This window comes from Triturus cristatus, chromosome 8, assembly GCF_964204655.1.
Source record: "Triturus cristatus chromosome 8, aTriCri1.1, whole genome shotgun sequence".
In the NCBI taxonomy this organism is placed as follows: domain Eukaryota; kingdom Metazoa; phylum Chordata; class Amphibia; order Caudata; family Salamandridae; genus Triturus; species Triturus cristatus.
The window spans coordinates 1,639,005,854-1,639,029,055 of NC_140591.1; the positions used below are offsets into that span (position 1 = coordinate 1,639,005,854).

At 45.4% G+C, this 23,202-nt stretch overlaps 1 protein-coding gene across 1 annotated transcript in view; it reads left to right on the top strand.

The window, feature by feature from the left end:
* LOC146808472 (transient receptor potential cation channel subfamily M member 2-like) overlaps positions 1–23,202 on the top strand; it is a 2,315,843-nt gene that overhangs the window by 1,116,246 nt on the left and 1,176,395 nt on the right. Inside the window, exon 15 of the mRNA XM_085623958.1 lies at positions 8,442–8,554. Within this exon, the coding sequence (XP_085480084.1) occupies positions 8,442–8,554 (113 nt within the window). The remainder of the gene's footprint in view (positions 1–8,441; positions 8,555–23,202) is intronic.

A 23,202-nucleotide genomic window follows, 5' to 3' on the forward strand; every position in this document is an offset into this window, starting at 1 on the left:
TACATTATCGTATGAGTGACAAAGCCATGTAAAGGGGCACTGTCAGAAAAGAAATGCTATGGTAAAATGTGAATCTAAAATGGATAAACCAAGGCTCTAACGTGACTTTACCACATTGCTCCCAGCCATTTGCTGACCAGAGGAGGGTGCAGCAGGTACACCATGTTTCCTGAAAAAGGTGGAGGGTGGCTCACCAGCGGAGGTAATCTCCTTCTTCTCCTCCTCACTGGCCATGTTCTTGAAAGACAAACCCTTCTGTTGCCACTTAGCTACACAAGTGGAAGGAGAGGAGGACTCAGGCGGTGTCACTGCTGGCCCTCTGTCTGACTGTACTCTGTGTGAGGTCTCTTGTTGTTCACCTAAAAGCAAACAAACATGATTTATTTTTTAGGTGAACATGGCATTTGCAGTTTAAATGTACAGACAGTATAATTTAGTGAGGTCATCAGAAATAATAACAATCTGTGCATTCCAAGCCATTCATCTATGGCAGGCGGTGTGTGCAGGGAAAAATGGAATAGGCCTTAAAATATGGTTGCTAGTGTCTCTGTAGGGACTATCAGAAATCCCATGGGAGGCAAGGAGATGTGGGGAAAATTGAATAATACATAAAAAAATCATTGTACTGCAATCATCCTCAAGAACATAAGGCTCCTTTCAGAGAAAAAAGAATAAATTAGTAAAAGCAAATGGCGTAGTCCTCTTCTATCAATGTCCCTAGAAAATGGCTTTTAAAAGTGGAAGCGAAGCATTTACACACTGTCAGCACAAATTGGCCATCAGCCATATGATCAGTAAGAACAACAAACATGAAGACATGGACAACAAAGAACACATGCAGCCCTACGGCAAAAGCAAAGTACACTTTCTACACAAAATGCCCACCTTGCCCCGAGGCCGCCATGGCATGGACAACAAAGAACTCATGCAGGCCTATTGCAAAAGCACAATGACTACACAAAATATCTCCGCAGTCTATATGTTTAAAGCAGCAAAACAGAGGGAGTAGCCTTTTGGACAGGAACAGGAGGTTAAAGTATCTGTGGCACTTCCTTCCTGTTGGATAAAAATAAAAGAAAGTGTGTCAAATAAGTCAAATAAAAGAAAGTGTGTCACGCCAAACAAACTACTTGAACCATCCATTCGGGTAGAATACCTACTCTAAAACTATTTTGAGGTGATTTTACTGCTTCTCGAGTAGAAAATCTATGTGAGAAGCAGCCCTTTATAGAAAATCGCACCAAAGGCTTTCTAGTGACAGTAAATCATGCTAGGGAAGGCTAAATCTCACTCATGCTCGCCAACTTGCTTGCTGGAGCCTCATGTTGTTCCCATTGTCATCGCAGAATTTGGACGGAATCCTACATTAAGAGTAATGAAGGTCACCAAATTCCTCCAGCTCCACGAATAGAGTGAAACTTCTGCCAGAGCATAGTGAAAATCCTCTATCAGGGCCCCAGCCACTGCAGTTGCGGTCACAGTCCTCAGAGAGATAGCCTCGGGATACTGATTGGCGTGGTCCACAAAAACCAGGTTGAAACCATTACTTAAGGCGGTTTTGGGTTCCGAGGATCTCACACTGTTCGTGCCCACACTTTCAAAGGGGGTGCCAATGACGGGAAGGGATTTAGGGTGCCTTAAGCTTTTTCCTTGTTTTTCCATTGGTCTGGCAAGTGGGACATGTCCTGCAGAATGTATCTGAGATTATCTACATCCAGGGCCAATAAAAGGGGGAGACAAGCGTGGTAAAGAGCATATATTTTCCTAGATGTCCTGCAAGGTGTGTCATGAGCCAGCCCCAGTAGGCAGGCTCTGTACTTTTGGGGACCACCAACACTTGTGTTGCCCAATGCAGAGTTATATTAGGCTCACTGTACAGGATGTCATTCTCCCACTAGATGAGGTATTCTCCAGAGGCGCTACCAGCCACCTGGGTTTCAGCTTTCTGCCTCATGCCCTCTCAGGTTGGGCACCCTTTCTGTGCAATAACAAACTCCTCCCTCGTGGGCCAATCTTCAATTTGCCATGCAACAAACTCAAGCAGGTTTCCCAGGGCAGCAGTATCCTCCTCGGTAAGCTCTGGGGAGGTTGCCCTCAGTACCCCAGCATCCTATTCTGTGGGAGTTTGGGGGGCTGGCTTTCCACAACCTCTGCTCTTCCCTTTCATGGAAGCTGCCTAGACTGTTTAGCCAGGCTACAGAATCCTTTTACTGTCCTCCTGGGCAGCCATGGATTGTGTCAGGTAACCTACACTTCCTTCCAGCCAGTGTGCGCTAGGTCATTGCCCGATAGACAATTCACAAAAATGAGAGGGCTCACAGCTGCCGTAAGAGAACCTGAGACCCTTCCATTCAAAAGGAACCAGAGCCACTGGATAGTGACTCTCACTGTTGCCTGCTACTGTAAACTGGTGAAATATATTGGGTATCACCTGCTCTGAGGACACCAGATGACACTTTACTATAGTCATAATGGCTCCTGAGCCCCTCAGAGCCTCCACCCTTTGTCCTTTGATGGTGACCCTCTAAGAAGTATTGGAAGGCATGTGGGCTTGTGCACCATATCTGTGACTCAGGGACAATAGGGCAACCTCAACCATTTCCCGCACACTGCCTGGGGCCATCTTCCCCCAAGCCCTACACTGGCCAACCCCTGGGCTATCCAGGATAAGGGGCACGGCCATCGTAGGGCACTTGGGATCACTGTTTAAATGCCAGCCCTATAGCACTTGGGGGTAAACTTTTCATTACCCTTGTTCCCAAATGCAGTGGTCAGTTTGGGGCAGGGATCCTTGCCTTTGAGAACAATTTTTGGATCCATGAGAGAATTCCTTCCTTTTTTTATCCCCCATCTCCTTCTTCCGGTGGGAACCCTGACCACTCTTTTGAGAGTCCCCTGCCCCCCAGATGACTTCTTGAACACTCTGGTGCTGACCCAGTGGTCTTTGTCCTTAGCAAGCACTCTGGGGTCCGAGAGCTCATTATCACTAGGCATTGGCATAGTTCGGTAAAACATGTGCTTCCTCAGGATCAAGTTGTACAGCCCAACATAATCATAAACGTTGCTGCTCCTCACCCAGCCTTTCAGTGCCTTGCTGGAATAGTCCAATAAATCCACCCAAGACTGGTTAGGGTGCGTGTGGCTGTCCCTGAACTTCTGACTGTACTTTTCAGGGGCCAGTCCAAATTTAGAGACAAGAATGGCCTTCATAGAGGGAACTTCGCCTGGTCCCCCACCTCAATTATAATAAGAGTGTCCCTCCCCACTGTGGGCATGTGTTTCCATAAACTAGCTGCTCAATACTTCTCTGGGACATTCTGCATCACCTAGGCTACCTCATAGGTAAAGAATACCTTGTCAATATCATCACTGACCATGTAACTGAGTACCAGGTTTTGTGGTATGCAGGCTTCACCTCTCCAATGGACACTGCATGTATGCTGTCACAATGTTGTTGGACTCCAGGGCTTCCCTGGCTTTGAGTGCCACCTCTTTCATGCTCTTCTCATGATTCAGCAGTAATTTCTTTTCTGCCAAGGCCGTCTGAGCCCCTGCCATTTTATCCTCGGGAGCCAACCTTGCAGCAGGCTCCTTCTTTGCTGAGCTTGGCCTGCTGCAGTTTGAGATCCTTCTCTGCATTTCTGTCCAGTCCCTCTTCCTCAGGACTGCCATCCTCTTGCTCCTTTGGTGTGGACTACTTCCTCTTGACCTCCTCACAGGGTCATCTGGTTGTCCACCTATGTGGCAGCTCAGCCCCTAGTAAGGTCATAAACGTTGAGCAGCTCCATCTCCATTGTAGATAAAGTAGTTAGGGAAATTAAATTTAGGAAAAAGAGAACAATAGCCAATCACAAACAAGGAGAAATTGAAAAGACATCAATTGTGGCGTAAAAATATTTTTAAGTAATTATTTTGTGTTACAGAAATCACTGTATGGCACTGCACAGATACACCTACTGGATCCCACAAATGAGCCCCAATGTGAGAAACTGAGTTGCTAGGTGAATGTGTTGAAACCATGTTCAAGCAACAGCCACTGTCCCTGTCAAGGTGAATCACAAAAAGTCACTAAATTAACCTGTGCTTACGTCTCAGGTAGCTAGGCACAAAATCAACATGGCTTACCTTAGAGGCAATCTGTAAAGGATATGTGCAGCACACAAACAATAATTAAGAGAAAACACAACACAAGAAAAATCCCACGCCAATTTGGAAATATAGAGGACTTTAAGTGAAATCTAGCATCTAAAAGATCAATCTACCAACCGTGGTCATCCAGTTGCGGGACACCGGGGCAAAGTCAAAAGTTATGGCTGACCGCGATGGGGTCCCAGTCGGTTACAAGAAGTGAATTGTGCCCTGTCTGCTTTAGCCTACTGACTTGAAGAAAATCTGAAGAAAATGTCTGAGAAGGTAAAGTTCAGTGGAACAAGGCTGCTCGTAGTGTAGAGGAGAAAGCAATCTTGTCTGGGAGCCGCTTGCCGAAGTTGCAGTGAAGAACCCTTAAGTTCTGACATTTTATAATTTGGAATACAAAGATCTCCATTGAGATGAAGCTGCAGGCTGTAGCCAACAAGGGCTTCATGAGGCCGGATATTCCTTCTGCGAGGAGCGGCTGAACAGGGTTTGCAGCTACAAAGAAGAATGTAGTGGGAGCCGCCGCAATGTCAGACCAACCTGAAAGAAGTGCGGCAGATCGAAGAGCATATTGGTTCTGGTCACCTCTTGGGTCTCAGTGCACTTTTTGTAGAAAATCTTCCAAGTCCCAAGTTTTGGATTTAGGCTATCTGGGCACAATTTGCTCCACTTTCAATGGTCCAAAACTAGAGGTGCACCACTTGGAATAGAAGGACTCACTCTGGGAGGTTCCATGTGCAGATTCAAGATTGTTGGAGCCTTTTCTGTCCCTGAGACTCTGATAAGGAGGCTATCCACCTAGCCCTTGAAGTCATTGTGGAAATCCTGAATTCAAGGGGAAGTGCAGGGCTCAAGCAGCAGGGCAGACCTCTGAGGGCTCAAGGCAGGTGTCAGGCATCAGAGCAGTCCTTTTTGGTACAGCAACACAGTTTTCTGAAGTCACAGCAGGCTACAGCAGCAGGCAGTCACCTTAGAGTCTTTCCTCAGGTTTAAGAAGTAAACTGAAGAGTGGTTCTGATTGTCCTATATTTATATCTGGAACCTCCTTTGTAGTAGGGACGTTTCTAGAGATCTCTTTTTGAAATGGTGAATTTCCTGCCTCTTTGCCCTGGCTATGGGTGCAATAGGCTAATGTGAAGTTGTTTGTGTTTGAGCAGGTCCCAGCCTACTGATGTATAAGTGGGGCTGTGCACAGCTCGCCCCCGGCCCCCATTCTGCCAGTGATAGCTCTTTCAGGCACATGTAGTCCGTCTATTGTATGGTTGTCTGGTAGGAATATACAATGGCCAACTGCCACTCACATCTAGTCACGTGACCAAGGAACAGGCCGCAGACACCAAATAGTTAGGACAAACAAATGTCAACCAAAAGGGGCATTTTCAAAATTGTGGTTCTCAGAACCAAACATGACTTTCGTAGCTGCTCCCAATCAAACATTAGCACTCATTAAATGTAATAAAACAACCCAATATTATCCCATAGGAGAAGTAGGCCTCACAATAGTGAGCTACAATTGTGTGAGTGTTTCACTGCCTTGACATTAAAAATAGGAAAGTAGGTATCCAAATTTTAATTGCAGTGCACCCTTGCTTATGGACTGTCTAGGGCCTACCGAAGGGGGTACTTATATGTGATAAAAGGAGTGTCTAGGGCTTGGAAATGGGCTCACTAGTAGCCCTTAATCTACCAGCACTGGCTATATGGTATACCACTTTCCTAGGGACTACTAAGTAAATTAAATATGCCAATAAGATGTAAGCCAGTTTTACCATGTTTTAGGGAGTGAGCACAAGCACTTTAGCACACATTAGGAGTGGTAAAGTGCATAGAGTCCTAAGGCTAACAAATTAGCAAATATAGGAGTGGTGAGGCAAACATTTTGGTGGACGACCACCTTAAGTGTTGATTTGTCTAACACAAATTAACTCCAATAAGTATTAGTTGGTTACCGGATTCTTGATCTCTACCAGCCTGGCTTCCTCCCATCTTGAAACCAGTGACAATCCAGCAAACGAACAATCTCCTGAAGATCACTGGCAACAGTGACCCCTGCCTGCAGCAACAGACAGCAGCCTCTGACACATTTGGCCATCTGTTTCTGCCCTATTATTTGATATGTACATCACTGAAGTTCTCCTAAAATATTTCACATGCCTTTTCTGAGAAGTCAATAATTTGGGTAAATAAACTCCTGTAGATTCCTACCTCTCTTTGCCCCCCAGTCTCCTGTAGTATCCTACAAGTTTGACACTCTGCCCTTCTGATCCAACCTACCTATTCGTTGTGGAGTATTTCTTGACCAGCCGGTCATCAGCTACCACGAGTATGCCAGTGACACACAAGGATATCTCAAATTATCATTAATTTTCATTGATTATCTACATCGAGAGCTGCACATCTTTCCCACAAATCATTCAAGCCTGAATACCTGCTGTGTACCACAACCTTGACCAAAACAAGAAAGTGCTTTGTCTGCTCTATAAAATGAAGCCATTTGTTCCACAAACCATCTGCAATCCCAGATGCAGTAGACTATCATACTTTGAGATAATGACAGAAGCAACACATGCTGGCTGGCTTCCCTGGCACCATCCTTGGAACACTGGAAACCCTCCTGCATCATTTCCTCCATCTATTTTCCAACCATTTCAAATTCAAATACATCCCTTTGGTCGTGAAACACCTGGGACATCCTTCCAGCATTTGTCTATTTCAACACATTTCATGTGGTGTATTAGCCACTCCACACACATAAACCGGACTACTTAAGAAGCACAATCCTTATTCCTTAAGTCAGTATCAACATTCACAGACCTTACTTAACGAGACATGAAGTAAAACAAATCACAGGACAAATGTGGGTGAAAGCAACATTGTCCTTGTAGCTGAAAGACTGTGGAATGCCCATCTTCAGACTCTTCTCCTTCCTCCAGTGCTGCAGGGGATTTCTGAACACATATCTTTACCATCATCTTACTGCCTGTGTTCACCCCCCTTACGGCCTCTGCCTTTTCCCAGAGTTTGCTGTAATGAATGATCTTTTGGTTACTTTGCAGGCAACCACATGTACCATGTAACCCAGTATGATGGATGCAATGATACAATGCTTGTTGAATTAGAACTTTGCTCTCTAAATACTGCAATCCATACTGGGACGCATCTGATAGATGACCTGTCAAGGACACCCACTTATACACTGAAAATGTACTGTGTGTACCAAGTACCACTCGGTGTTGGTCCACTCATATATCTGGCCCTGTACCAGCTCCCCTGCACTTCATCTGTTAATTGTCCGTGCCAAGGCATGTCTTCTTGACAGTAAAAACGAATTCATCACATCATAACATATGCATGACTTTGTGCAGAACTTGTTAGTATTACCAAAGGTGTAGCATAGAGAAAGTAGATCCATTTAATATGCATAACTTGATTCCGTTTATGGAATAGTGCCAAAGACTGGCAAATAGTGCAGTGACGCGGACACACAAATAAGGCAAAGCGCCCATAGACACATGAAGCCTAACACCCTCGTCTAGGCTCTCGGAAGCCATGTTACTTTTTTTACTCCCAGTAGCTGTTTTACAAAATAACCGTATTATTTGCAATCCAGTTTAGTTTAATTTCAGAACATTTCATGTTTCAAAATAAAAATAAAACAAATCCGTATAGCCATAAAGTTGAATGACATGTTTAATGCTATGTAATATCCATTAAAGATAAAACATTTATCAGCAGACAAGTGAAGGTAAATCAATAATTTAAATGTTGACTAGACACAGCTCTCTGTTTGTTGTAGAGGCACTGAGGGTTGTGTTATACTCTGGTCTCCTCCCTACTTTTAGACTGTGGGGCTATCATTTGGTGTTACACCACTTCACGTTTTTTCTACATTTTGGCTGTTCGTTGAAAGGGAGTGTATAGAGTTCCTGACACTGGGTGGGCATGCATCCTCTCTTGTTATTTCTATACTTTCCAAATGTTCTATGGTATACTTAACTCTTAATTTAGTCTCCCAATCCATGGGTGGCCAAGCATCATTGGGACCTTCTGAAACACTCTCAATCCTTCTTCAATCCTTGTTCATCTTCTAGAGAAGTCCTCATGACCCCTGTTAGCTGCACAACCAGTTCCAAAACTTCACTTTGGGGATTAGATGCATTATGGCAAACATTTGCCTCCACATCATGCCTTAGGCTTTACCCATCACGCCTTTACGTGGTACCTCCATTTTCATGTATGATTCATCTGTTTTCAGTAATAGCATGACCATAACTGCTACTCTTTAGCTATCTCTTTTATTTCAGAAATATCTGAACAAGATGTGGTACGGGAAGCTGTCCGAAAGCCACTCCCCCATTTGGCATTTCACGGGCATGGTGTTTTTCCCTTTCTTTTTCACTGATTTACTCACCTTCAGGTAAGAGCTCCATATTAGTAGTACATCAACGCTATGCATGCATGAAAGACTAATATATACAATTAAAATCCTTTACATTTGTTATAAGAATTCTCCCTAGTCACTGTTTTGGTTGCGGTTTAAAGAATATTAACATTGTAATACGACTGTCATGTGACTGAGCATGCCAGTGAGTGTGTGAGTGAATAAAGTTGACCAGTTGTTATACTAACCAAGGTCCTATTGTAAGACACTTGCTATCTGTGGCTTCCTCAGGGTACTATAAACCAGAACAATGCCAGCAAACCAGGCTCTGAATCCTGCATGAGTCCTATGCAGAAACAGAATGATTTGCTTTGTTTGGAAAACCTGTGCCATCCTGTCCTGTTGGAAACTTTGCTGACATGCTTTATGTTTTCCTGCCAGTTTACAGATTGGGCGCAGGCCTCTCTAAAATATGCACCTTGATCGAGGCTGCATTTTGAGGCACATTCCTACCCCCATTGTGGTTAGGCAAGCAAGGGCTCTCCTTGAATTGATCTTTGACCAAGGGGTTTTCTGTACATCCACATTCACACAGACCCTCCTGGATGAGTATCAGTTACATTACCATTTCTCCACCGCATCCAAACAGTGGGTTTGTGGCATGCTTTAATAAGTTGTCAGATATTGTGAAGTGTGCTTCGAAAGAACCATTGGAGAGGAAGTGAGTTATAAAATGTCTGTGCCGATTGTTCAAAGCAAACTCAAAGAGATGAGGGACAGAAGGCTGAAATTTTTAAGACATTCACCCCCGTCACAGATCTGGGTTGAATCCATCATCGTTCTTTAGCTCACTTCACCACCCTCGTTCAGACCCAGGTATATGCAAATCAGCCTTGACCCTGTGCCTCATGAGAACAGTCCAGCCCAAACTACCAAGCAAGGTCTTCACTGGACCGCAAACAAGCATCCTGGGACCGGTTTCAGGGTAACACCCCTCATCAGCCAGGCTAGCTTGAATCCAGTGGCAAAGTGAGCAAGGAACCCACGTCTGAGCATACCCTGCTAACTTAGGGCGAACAAAGCAAACACAAGGAGATGATGGACGGAGTGTTGAAACTTTTCAAACACTCACCCCAGTCACAGATCTGGGTTGAATCCTTCATCGTTCTTTAGCTTACTTTGCCACTTTCATAGAGACTTATAAGTAAATTAAGTAAACCAATCAGGTGTAATCCAATTTTACCATGTTTTAGGGATTGAGCACACACACTTTAGCAGTGGTTAGCAGTGGTAACGTGCACAGAGTCCTCAAGCCACCAAAAATAAATTCAGATAAATAGAAACGGTGCAGGTAGAAGGTTTAGGGTATGGCCATTCTACGTCTGGCAGGTCCAATAGTCCAGCACCGTACATGGGCAACCACTGGTACTGCAACACCCTACCCTAGAAAATAATAGAGGCAGGGACCTAACTGTTTATCTCATAGAAATTAATGTTAAGTTATGTTAAATAATTTAAATTAGTTAAAAATAATATAAATAAGTATAATTTAATTACAGATGTAAAAATAGTACATATTTTTATTTAATGATAACATGTTTTAATACACTTTTTTGCCTTTATATTAATTCAACTGTACAATTTATTGATAGATAATTAACTTGCTTTTAATATTTATTGATGTATAATATTTCTTTTTTACATTCAGTAGGAATTTATTTTTTAATTTACATTTGAGAACACTAATTCTAAAGGATTTAATATCTTTTAAATACTTTAATTTTTAATTCAAAATGTACTTCATACAGCTGTAGCATTTTTTAAATGTTGTTCCTAAATTGAACATAAATATATGTAATTAAATTCCAATAAAAGCTAACATAAAAATATTTTTTAAACTTTTTTTTAAGTGAATACACGTTTTACTTTTGGCTATACTTATCACATAGGGATCTCCTTCCCAACTGCAAAGTTTCCCCATAGTAAAGTGGAGGGAAAAATTTTAAGAAAATTTATAAACTTGGAAAAAGTTTGTTACAATATTTTTATGCTAAATATCAATGTAAATGCATTTTATATATATATTTTAAATATAGAACCAAAGACAAGAAATATTTCAGCACCACTAAATAATTTTGAGAATAATCCTTTAGGGTCAATGTTAGAAATGGGGGACTCTAGTTGGCAGAGGTAGGTACCTTGGTCCAAATACCCTTCCTAGTCAGGATAAGGAAGTTACACTCCTAAACTAACCCCTACTCACCCCTTGGTAGCTTGGCAGGAGCAGTCAGGCTTATCTTAGAGGCAGTGTGTAAAGCATGTTCACATAACCAACAGTAATACAGTGTAAGCACTACAAAAGGACACCACACCAGTTTAGAAACGTATCCAATATTTGTATATACTTAAGACAAGACCAACAAGCATTGGCATAGCCAATAGGTCTCGCCTTTGGGACCTTATAGGTGTTTAGACATGCAACAGTTGATGTCGTTGCACCAAGGATATTGTGCTGCATAACTAAGTACTTATAAGGTCCCAAAGGCGGGACCTATTGGCTATACCAATCTTTGAGTGGGTCATGATCAGGGCCACTGGAATTGTGTGATTATGCAGCTTTTCTCGCATAATTAAGGATTTGCCGCATCTACCACATAATCCATTATCTGACTCATATTCTGCAGATTTTAACAAAAAAAGTTGTTTCTATCTCTAGTAAAATCAAAGGATACTTAAAAAATAGTGGCAACATGTATTTTCACGCTTTAGAAGACTCTTTTCAAAGGTTAACTGGTCATCTACCAGATGCTTATTTACGCATTTGGCAGTAAAACTGGTACTAATGGGTTTTAATATTTGCCTAGACAGTGTAACCATGTGAACAAATTACAAAATAATGAAGTAATACTGTAAGAAGGTGCCGCATTATACAGTATAACTTGCCTTTTTTGGGTGCAGAATTTAGTCAACCCTGCCGCATAATATGGTGCTCCTGTGCCACATAATTTAAGTGGCCCTAGTTTTGATGCCACTTCCCTCCCCTAACAATAGTAAGCATTATCATATTATGCTGTACATCTGCATGTATAGTAGCTATGTGTAAAGGTATTTGCAGATATCCAGGGTTTAAGAGATTAAATGAACATGATGAGAAATAACCAGAATGAACATGCCTTTTCACAAGTACCTCAATTGTGTTCCTTTGTACTGTCACATGCGACACGTGAAAGAATAAACAGTGCGTATTTTAGGTCAATTACGGTATACTGTGATAACAACATTGAATTTGGCCCTTGCACTTTAGAAATAAATGTGTGAACATGTTTTCTGGTAATTGCTCCAAGCAGTTGTCCCACTGCCAAAGGGTGGTCGGTGTGTGCATGTGTGTGTTTCCTATACAACACCCACACACCACAGAAATGAAAACAAATGTGGCCTAATAACGTTATTTGAAGCAAATGTATTAATAAACACACTTGCTAACATTTATAACTAAAATGCGAAATTCAAATCTCATGAAATTACAAACAATATAGCAAAAGTGATGTGGGTAGCTCACTGTTTATGGCCTTGATGACGTTACAACCGTGTGACACAGCATTAGGCCTTTTCTATGGGGGGTTGCCCACGGCACAAATGTAACCCCTTCCATCCTGGCACTGGTAAACACACATGAACAATGTCATAGCATAAACCATGTATGCATATGTGCAGTTTGTAATATGCTAGTTAGCACAATTTTTGAAAGGGGCACGTGACTCACTCGAGGATTCATCTCTCAGGGGTTATGGCCTCTACCCCACTCAACAATGGTAATGTTGTGTCCAAATAATTATTCCAAGGGCCACACTTACCACTGGCCCGCAATATTATGCAAAAAGGAGCAGTTGGCAACGTGGAAGGTTCAAACGTTTATTAGCCACCACAGAACTCTATATAGAGGAGCCTCGTCGATCCTCACCCATCAGGTGCGCCGAGGAAGACTGCTGGCTCCTTGACAGTAACACACTTTTATACATTATCAGTACAGCATACAAAACCTTATATGTGGAAAAGTACCAGTTAGTCCTGGCGCCCCTAATGAGCTCATGCCTATTTCTAGTTTCGGTGACACATACAAAGGGTTACTATCTTTACAGAGAAGGTCGAAAGGGTGACTCCCTTCTCGTCCCAGGTCTAGAGGAATTTGCCTGATACTCCCTTTTAGCAGATGTGACCTTGCTTCTCAGCAACTCAGCCTGTCTCCTAATTAAATGCAAGGAAAGGGGGAAGCAGAGGGTGTGCGGAAAAGACCACGTGACTCCCAAGAGAGAGAGAGCCGCAATCCAAGATGGAGGCGGTTCGGTTTCTCGGCCCTTTTTGTCGTACAAAGCATAATCGGGGATTTCGAACCGTTTAATACACCATAACTAGTCAAACTATCATTAGATATACTGCGCTAATCATATCGTAGTGCCTTGAATACCTCAGAACGGCCCTTTTAGCGCAGCATAGCTAATAACGGGGTCAGTCTTCGAAAATACCCTCATCGATCTGCATTAAGTCATGCGTCTCCTTCTGAGCCCGCTGGGTATCTATTCTGGTTTGGACGGGCTTGGGCCTAGGGATGGATCGGCGAACTTGAGTAGCACAATATGCACAGCAAGCAGGCCCGCACTGTAGACAAAGACAGCAGGTGAAAATGAACCCCACTATTCCTAAAAGAATCATAAATAACTTCCATCCCCAGGTGGTCACCAAATCCCAAAACCACCCGGACAAAGACCAAGTACCAGTCTCGGTGTGAATTTCAGAGGCTAGCCGATGCAGTTTCTGAATGGCTAAATGGACAGAAGGGGCGGAGTCAGGTATATATACACAACAGGAGCTGCCGATGACTCTACAAGCTCCTCCGCGATCAGCTATGATAACATCTAAAACAAGACGATTTTGGAGGGTCACAAGCCGGGTCGCCTGGAGCTCCACTGTGATATTAGTTAATATTCCTGCAGTAGTATTAACCACCCCTTCTACCACTCTAGATAGCCTCCTGACTGCTTTACTATTGAGGATGGGTCCCCATATGGGCAACGCCCCTTTTATGATATCAACGAAGTGTTGGGCTGGAGTGTCAGTCTGGTCAGTGGCATCATTACTGGCGGCTTCGGCTTTTAGGCTCCGCCGATTTAAGGAATGAGATTTGTGATAATCAGAAGGAGCTATGTAGACCGGTGGGTAAAGAAAAGATAAGTAACATCGACCTGCCCATCCTCTGGGTAGCCAAGTGTATGCGTTTTCACCGCACACAAAATAAACATTGGGAGGGGTGAGTGTTGGGGGACTACTGAAAGTCTGTAGTTTATAAGTGTAATTACATCTACTATAACCTACGGATAAATGTACAGTACCCTGCACGCAGAAGGAGGAGGACGTATTCAATACCGGGACCGGAATGATTTTCTCATCTGAGACATTTCGCTCCTGGAAATACTTGAAATACTCAGTAAAGTTAAAAGTCATGAAATCCAATACTTCATCCCTCAACCAGGTATCATTTTCATGATCAGTGTATACGTTCATACAGGCGGTAGGATCAAGGGTACCATCCGTCCCCTCAGCATTAGGAGTAAAACCTTGGTGTGTCTCTATATAGGCTAGAATCAAGGCATAATCCTTCTCTGAGAATCGACGTTCATCTATAGTGTAGTGTTCATATAGCATGGATAACATTTTGAACCAGGCTTCGCAACTACCTAGATAAGACAAGGGCATTGATATGAACAAATCTTGCTTATGCATCACTGACAGGAGAAGACCACAGACCCAACAATCAGTAACATTTGTGGAACTATGAGTCTGGTGTAGCATCTCAATGAAGGCATTATGTACATATGTCTGTCGGTGTCTCTCCTTATGAGGGGCAAAAGTCTGGAAATGATGTTCCTTAGGAGCAGGGGTAGACACTATCAAGGTGTGCACAGGATGGCGAAGCTCTAGATATATAAACAAACCTAAGCATAGTACAAATGAGACAATCAATATAGAAATAAGAACAATTTTAACACGCAAGCTCCATGAAGAGAACATTGCCAAATGCGGGGGAATGGTACGAGGTACTATGGGGCGCCCTTCTTCAGGGACAAAACGAGCAAAAGGGTACATTTTCTCACTAAAAGTCCAATATAATCTCGGGAAAAAGGGGCTACAAGCAGTCCGACCTGCCGGAGGGTGCTTCTTTCCTGTGTCCGTATAGAGCCTCACAGGTAGACTCTTATTGTTCAGAGAAACCAAAAAGTAAAAGATAAAAACTTCTCGCGTTGGGGTCGCACTTGACGCAACCCTTGTTGAAAGGAAACTCCACCTGGGCCCCCACCAACCGACCAATGTCTCTATCTTCGTTCTGAACAGAGCTTTACTGAAAGTTCCATGCTCTCAACGAGTTCAGTCCAGTGTTCTACCAATCCTCAGGTCTTTTGCCGAGGCCTCCAACTTCACTCGCCAAGGCTAGACCTGGGATTCCCTATTTCCGGGGCCGCAGGTGATATCGATCCCGACCAGGGGTTTCAGGATTCACAAACAAAACGGGCACAGTGGGGTCAGACGAGGAGCTGGGCTCCCGACCAGATGCCTCGCTTTGAGCAATTGGGTGGCCGCAAAAAGGGGCTTCCAGGCTCACAGCACTCTCCCCTCGCCCGTCAACCTCTCTGCGGGTGTCCAGGGAAAGTCGTTCTCTAGTGCTGGGTTCGCCCTGAGTTGGCAGGCCTTCCTCCTGGTCAAGCTGCTCCCTTGGCAATGGGAGGGGAACTCGCTTAAGATAGGAGATATGGATCCAGCGCTGCTTCCCCTCGACTTTCACCGCCGTTCGCGTTGCCAGGAGCACCTGGTACGGTCGGGACCAGCGCGGATCCAAACTCGATTTTCGTTGGTAGTTTCGAACCAAGACCCACTGTCCAGGTTCCACGCTGTGTCCAGGACCCTCCGGCAGGGGCTGCAGTACGGCAGATATCTGTTGATGAATGGAATGGAGATCTTTAGTCAAAGCATACAAATAGTCAGTCAACATAGGATGGTCGATGTCCCTGAAGGATTTGGGCCGGGGTACTCCCCACACGTTGGCAGGTCTGCCAAAAATTACTTCATAAGGGGAGATACCGCTCCGGGAATGGGGAGTAGTTCTTACGGACAACAGGGCCAGGGGCAGGAGATCAGGCCATTTTAATCCTGTCGTGTCCTGAAGTTTAGCCAGTTTCAATTTCAGAATCCCATTATATTTCTCAACCAGACCCGCTGACTGAGGATGTCGGGCTGCGTGAAACTTCTGCTGGATGGACAGACCCTTGCATACATACTTAACTAAGTTAGCATTAAAATGTGTCCCGTTGTCACTCCAAATCACCCGTGGCAACCCATATCGAGGGAAAAACTCTTTTACCAGAGCTTTCGCGGTTGCCAGGGCAGTATTTTCCTTTGTGGGATACGCCTCCACCCATTTACTAAAAGTACAAATCACCACCAGCACGTATTTCAGATTGTTAACTCGCTCTAGTTGTATGTAATCCATTTGGAGTACTTCAAAGGGCAGGGTGGGTGGCGCAAAATTACCCGCCAAGACAGGAATGCTAACCCCAGGATTATGCTGGAGACAAATCATGCAATGCTGAACCAAGTTCCTAGCCGTCTTATGGATATTAACATTATACCAGACAGGATCCAATGTGGCACAGATGCCCTGAACCCCTACATGTGAAGGTCCGTGCGCCATAGTTACTACTGCATTTACAAATGCGTTTGGCAGTAACCATCTACACCTCTCTGACAAGTCAGTCCAACATCCATTCTCATCAAGCCTCCCCACCTGTTCTTGCCAGTATGTCAGTTCTTCCGGGGTCACCTCCTTTTGTAGCTCTTTCACACTGTCTATGGTGTTGTTAAAAACCCCTGCTTCTATCATTCTTGTTACTACAAACATGGAAGTGGTGTCAGACTGGGCTGTTTCTTTGGCGATTCTATCCGCAAAGAAATTTCCCCTCCCTACATCATCAACTATAACCTTGTGTGCACTGCATTTGACTATGGCCAAGGTTTTAGGCAATGTTAATGCAGCCAGTAATCGGTCAACTAATGGTCCATTCTTTATTTTTTCGCCATGAGATGTCAAGAATCCTCTTTCCGCCCATAACCTCCCGAAGCTATGTGCTACACCGAACGCATACTGGCTATCGGTGTAGACATTTAGCCTCAAGCCTTTCCCCAACTCGCAGGCCCTGAATAATGCAACCAATTCGGCCGCCTGGGCCGACCAGTATGGTATCTTTGCTGCCTCGACTACCGTTTGCAGGGTAGTGATCGCATAAGCCGCAGCTGTCGTACCATCCGGTAATCTAAAACAGGACCCATCAACATACAATTCTCCTTGGGCATCAGATAGTGGGGTGTCAGTTAGATCTATCCGGCCCTTGGTTTCTTCTTCAGTTCGAAAGATACAATCATGTATGTCTTGTCCACCATCTCCCGAAGGGAGGGGTAACAACGTGGCAGGGTTCAAATTAACACATCGTTTGATCGTTATATGAGGTGCAAACAGGGTCAATTCGTACCCTGTAAGACGCGCACTAGTTAAGTGCTGCGTCTGTGTCCTGTTTAATAATACGTCCACAGCATGAGGCACCATCACTGTCAGATCCGTATTCAGGACTAGCCCTTCCGATTGTCTGATCGCTACGGCCACTGCCGCTGCAGCCCTCAGACAACTGGGAAGTGCTCTGGCGACATTGTCCAAAACCGCCGAGAAATATGCACAAGGCCTTTGCTTACCACCAAAGTCTTGTGTCAACACTGAAAGAGAACAACCGTCCACCTCATGCACGTAGAGCACAAAAGGTTTCTGGTAGTCAGGGGTGCCAAGCACAGGAGCAGAGCAAAGAGCAGTTTTCAGAGCGGAAAAGGCAGTCTGGCATTCATCGGTCCAAGGTAAAGGCTCATGCACATCCTTCGTAGTTAGATACAGGAAAGGTTTAGTCAAGAGAGAATAGTTAGCAATCCATTGGCGACAGTAGGAGGTTATACCAAGCAAAGCGCGGACATCACGTTGCGTGCGAGGAACAGGCATGTTAGTTATGGTTGCGATGCGCTCAGAAGTCAACCGTCTTCCCTCCTTCGACAGGAGATGACCGAGATAGGTCACCTCCGGTCGACAATATTGAAATTTAGAGAGCGACACCTTGTTACCATGAGTGGCCAAATGCCGTAGCAGGGTAACCGTGGCATCGCGGCAACCATGTTCTGTATCAGAGGCCACAAGGAGGTCGTCAACATACTGCAATAGGACATTACCTGGCGGCAATTGTAAAGAATCCAATACTCTTTTTAGGGCTTGGCTGTAGATACTAGGGCTTTCGGTATACCCCTGGGGGGCGCAACAGAATCTAAAGCTGCGGCCCCCCAATGAGAAACCGAACAAATGTCTGCTATCTGGATGTATGGGAATACTAACGAAAGCATTCTTCAAATCAATCACCGAGAAAAATGTTGCAGTGGGAGGAATCATGGTCAAAATGGAATTAATGTCTGGTACCACCGGATATTGGGGTACCACAATCTTGTTAATCTCTCGCAAATCAATCACAAATCGGTAGGTATCAGCTTAATCAGGGGACTGGGGTACGGGGGCTCGTTTAAGAATCGGAAGAATTGGACTGTTGCAGATATTGGAAGTCGTTTCCTCCACCACCCCGGTTCTAATCAAATCAGAAATAATGGCCAGTAAAGCGCGTTCTCCTGCGGGGGCTATTTTGTACTGTGGGATCCTCGGCAATTTGGCATTCTGTTTCAGGGTAATGGACACCGGGGGAATTTGTAGGAATCCTACGTCAGTGTCCCCCAGGGCCCAAAGATCCCTCGGGAGTTTTGCAAGCTCAGGAGGTAGTGAGTCCGTTTTTGAAAAACATTGAATGGAGGGGATAGAGGTATTCCGAATGGTCAGGTAAACTCCATCGGGGGAGCAATAGATGCGGGCATGCAATATTTTTAATATATCCATACCCAGGAGATTTTCCCCACACTGGGAGGTGAGGAGGAAAGGCGATTCTATCGTAACCGGTCCCAGAGTAAGGGAAAGTGGCTTAGAAATGGGGCTCACCACCGGAGTTCCAGAGAACCCCACGGACACATTAGTCTGGCCAGACAGAGCGGCCCCCGGGACCAGGGCACGTGAAACAGAACTGTTCATAGCCCCTGTGTCAACCAAAAACTTACCTGATGCATCCAACAATCGCGCATGGACATAAGGTCCAGCTTGATCTATCGGGATTGACACATGCCCCTTACTCTGCCCTTGGCTGTCCTATGCTTGAGTATATCCGGTGTCTTCGTCCGTTACACGTCCGTCATTGTAGTACTGTTTACCTTGGCTTTGGTCGAAATAATTCTGACTGTTCTCACCTCGGGCTGCCTGTTCTTGTCTGGTGTATCCACCTCGATGCCCACTCATCCTTCCCCGTCCACGACCCCTTGAAGCAGTATTCTGTTCATACAGCAACGGGCACTGTGCTCTCCAATGCCCCTCCTCTTTACAAAAAGCACATTGATTTATGCCCAGATCTGTTCGCCCAGCTGTTTGCGTCGGTCCCGCCCCTCTTGGAGCGAAATTCTGCAACCCTCGTCCTCTTCCTCTACCCCTTTCCACTTGCTGCCGTAACACTCGTGTTTTCAACTCTTTCGATTTTCTTTCTGTCTTATCCTTGCTCTCATTCTCCCGATGCTCATAATACTGAGCCATGCTTAGTATCGTGGAGGGCGTGGTGGTCGTCCAGGTACTCTCAGCTGCCTGTAACCGGGCCGATACCTCAGGTAGCAAATTGGTTACAAATCTATTAACAAATAAATGTACACCCCCCTCCGTTGCCAAGTCCTGTCCGCTGAAGTCAATGAACACTCCCTCAAACCTCGTGAAAAAATCAGAGACACTCTCGTCCTTCTTTTGCTTACAGGCCGTCAGCTTGTCCCAATCTACTTTCCTGGGTGGGATCAGCGAATGCATATAAGTTATTATTCTCTCAGGCAAAGTCAGTATCTAAGGTCGGGGCTTGTTCCCTGGTTTACGATCTCTATCCCAGTTTCTCAGTTGATCCCATGTCCCACCAAATTCCGTAACATGGTCCTGGTCATGTACCTGGCGCCAAATGTCCACCGGTACTAATAAGGCAAAGAATAATTCAATATCTGCCAACGTCATTACTGCTGACGAGGCGGCCTCGGTCAGTTCCTTGTAATATGCGGTGGGGTTTTTTCTAGGATCTGGCAACTGGCTTTTTAGGGATAGTACCTCACTCCGCTTCCAGGGGGTATAGACCCATTGTTCCTGGAACCGGGCGTCTATTCCCGGGCGGGTAACGACACCGTGGGCATCCACTACTGCGGCAACTTCTGGATGGAAGATAGGGTGCACTTCTCGCATAGGGAACTGGGAGAATCCGGCGGGAGTGGCAGACTGCAAACGAGTTCTATAAGAGACCAAAGTCTGCACCTTCCCATACACCTCCTCCGGTGTCAACTGAGATTTATGGACCTGATCAAGAATATCATATAATATAGCCGGAGCCTTCCCTTCCTGGTGTACCTGTTCCCACACAGAAATAAGACGGTTGGCCATATGCTCCAGGGCATGCTGTTGCATCACCGGTTCATAGTCTCTCATGGTACTCCAAATATCAGCAAGCGTATAAATGGGATGTCGCATCCACTGGGATGCTTGTGTAGCAATAGTTTCCCTTTCTTCTGTTCCCAAGGCCGAACGAGTGAACAACTTCCTACCCTCGGTTAGACTGGCCGGACGTATTGGAGTAGTCACAGCTGTTACCGGCGTGGTACTGGCGGAGGAGGAGGGCAGAACAGAAGGGGAAGGCATTGACCCCGGCAACAGCTGAGGGGTCCCGGCTGCAGCTGCCGTCAATAAATTAGGCAGCATGGCCATAACTTCAGACACAGATGTCGATAACCGGGAGAGGTTCGGCAGGGAGGGAGGGGTAGTAGTGGCCGGGGGAGCCGAAGCCGAGGCCCCCAGGGACATATTTGGGGCCGGGGCCGAGGCCCCTGATACCTCCGGATATATCCTCTGTGGTACATAAGGGGGTGGTGGCCTGGTGTCCAATAAATCCTCTATTTCATCTTCTGCATTCGGGCGGGTCACATAGCTCTTATCAACCTTTAATCGAAATTCGCGATTCATGCAATCCAATCCCTTTTCTACTCTTTCTCGGTCATAGGCCATAGCTTTCTGAGTAACATTCTGTCCTGCCTTGGCTCTGGCTACTTTCTCTTCCCTTATTCGTCGTTGTTTGGCCTCCTTCTGCCACGCAATTAGAGCGTCAAACATGGCCTGCCTACTTCGCCTAGAAAACAGCTGTTCCTGTAGGAACGCAATTTTCTTCTCATCAAACGAACCCGTTTTGGGCCAGCGTAACTCCTCATTGCCCTTGGTATACTTATGCCACAGAGTGCAGAACAACAACGGAGAGATCCCATGTTTGACATACATAAAATGGCTAGGACTGCCCTCCGGCGGGGCGGGTTGGCTCTCAGCTAGTCTGGAGTCACTTGTTCGACAGCAGCAGCCAAAACAATTCAATTTACTAAAACAAGACATTTTTGTTAGTTTTCAGACATGTATACACAAACAACAATCAACACGAATCATACACAACATACAATCAGTATCAGAGAACCAAGCCCATCGACTCTGGTTCACAGTCCAAACACCAAACTGCACGCGGGATTCCGGCCACCCTCCTGGCTCACCACTAAGACCAGCCCCCAACGAGGACTTGCCCCGTCAGGAGTATGCCCTGTGGCTACCCAGTCTAGGTCACGGGTCCTTCCACGTGCAATCCGTTTTATAATCCTTCGGCGCGCCGTTTTTACTCAAATCGAATGCAACCTGTACGTACTTCGAGTCAAACCCGATCAAGCAAGACACCACCCTCCGGTGCGTGCCTTCAAATCAATGCACCGCTGTCCAGCGCGAGCTTCAAACAAATACAATCCGTGTTCAAAATCAAAAATGCATCGTTCTCAACGAATGCTCTCAAATCAATCAAATAGCACACCGTCTTCAACGCGTGCCTTAACCAATAATGCACCGTTTATAACGCGTGCGTCAAATCAAATCAATACTCACCGGGTGCACCCAGATACGAATGTTCATTCTCCGCTGCCAACTCCTCCCGACCAAATCAGTCCAGTTTCTGGGTTAAGCCCGTAGGACCCCAGCGAAGGGTAACTAGCAGCAGGGGACGTACCGAAAAGTCGTGCAGGGTGGGAGAAATCCTCAGGCTCCTCTCCCGCCAACCGGTCAGGACGCCCCCAATCCCACCACCCGAATACGGGGGGGGGGAAAGACCCTTTCACGGGGTCCCTTCGTGGTCGCCAACTGTTGTGTCCAAATAATTATTCCAAGGGCCACACATACCACTGGCCCGCAATATTATGCAAAAAGGAGCAGTTGGCAACGTGGAAGGTTCAAACGTTTATTAGCCACCACAGAACTCTATATAGAGGAGCCTCGTCGATCCTCACCCATCAGGTGCGCCGAGGAAGACTGCTGGCTCCTTGACAGTAACACACTTTTATACATTATCAGTACAGCATACAAAACCTTATATGTGGAAAAGTACCAGTTAGTCCTGGCGCCCCTAATGAGCTCATGCCTATTTCTAGTTTCGGTTACACATACAAAGGGTTACTATCTTTACAGAGAAGGTCGAAAGGGTGACTCCCTTCTCGTCCCAGGTCTAGAGGAATTTGCCTGATACTCCCTTTTAGCAGATGTGACCTTGCTTCTCAGCAACTCAGCCTGTCTCCTAATTAAATGCAAGGAAAGGGGGAAGCAGAGGGTGTGCGGAAAAGACCACGTGACTCCCAAGAGAGAGAGAGCCGCAATCCAAGATGGAGGCGGTTCGGTTTCTCGGCCCTTTTTGTCGTACAAAGCATAATCGGGGATTTCGAACCGTTTAATACACCATAACTAGTCAAACTATCATTAGATATACTGCGCTAATCATATCGTAGTGCCTTGAATACCTCAGTAATAAACAGCAGCTTACATTCTGTGCATTAACTGAGTGTGTGTATACATAAGACAGCCCACCTGCCATCAGACAGACCGATAGCAAGATAGAAAGATAAAAAGATAAAAAGACAGACAGACAGACAGATCGATGGATAGACAGACAGATAGACAGACGGATGGACAGACAGACAGATAGACAGACACACAGATATTTATTTAAGAGTTGCAAAAAAGAAGCGAGACGGGTCCTTCAGACGCCGGCAGAATGGCGGAGGGGGTGTTTGTTATCTAAGAGGAGGGCACAAGGCTCTGTACATTACCCAAAATTCCCACAGAGCTCCCCGGGCTTTTCTGAAATTATTACAAATCATTGCACAAGGAGGTCGGCGTTGGTAGCCCCGGGAATGTCCTGCGGCTGTGAACTGAAAGGACCATTTGGCAGTTACACAGCCTCCTCTCCACAGCAAAAACACACATGCAGAGAGGCAGCCGCACACGCTCGCAAACCACATACACTCATTCAGAATCTCACTGAGACAAGCAGACACACAGGCAGACACAATGACAGATACTCAGAGAGGCAGACACACACACCACGCATACACCCAAACACACTCGCACCTAGACACGCAAACACACA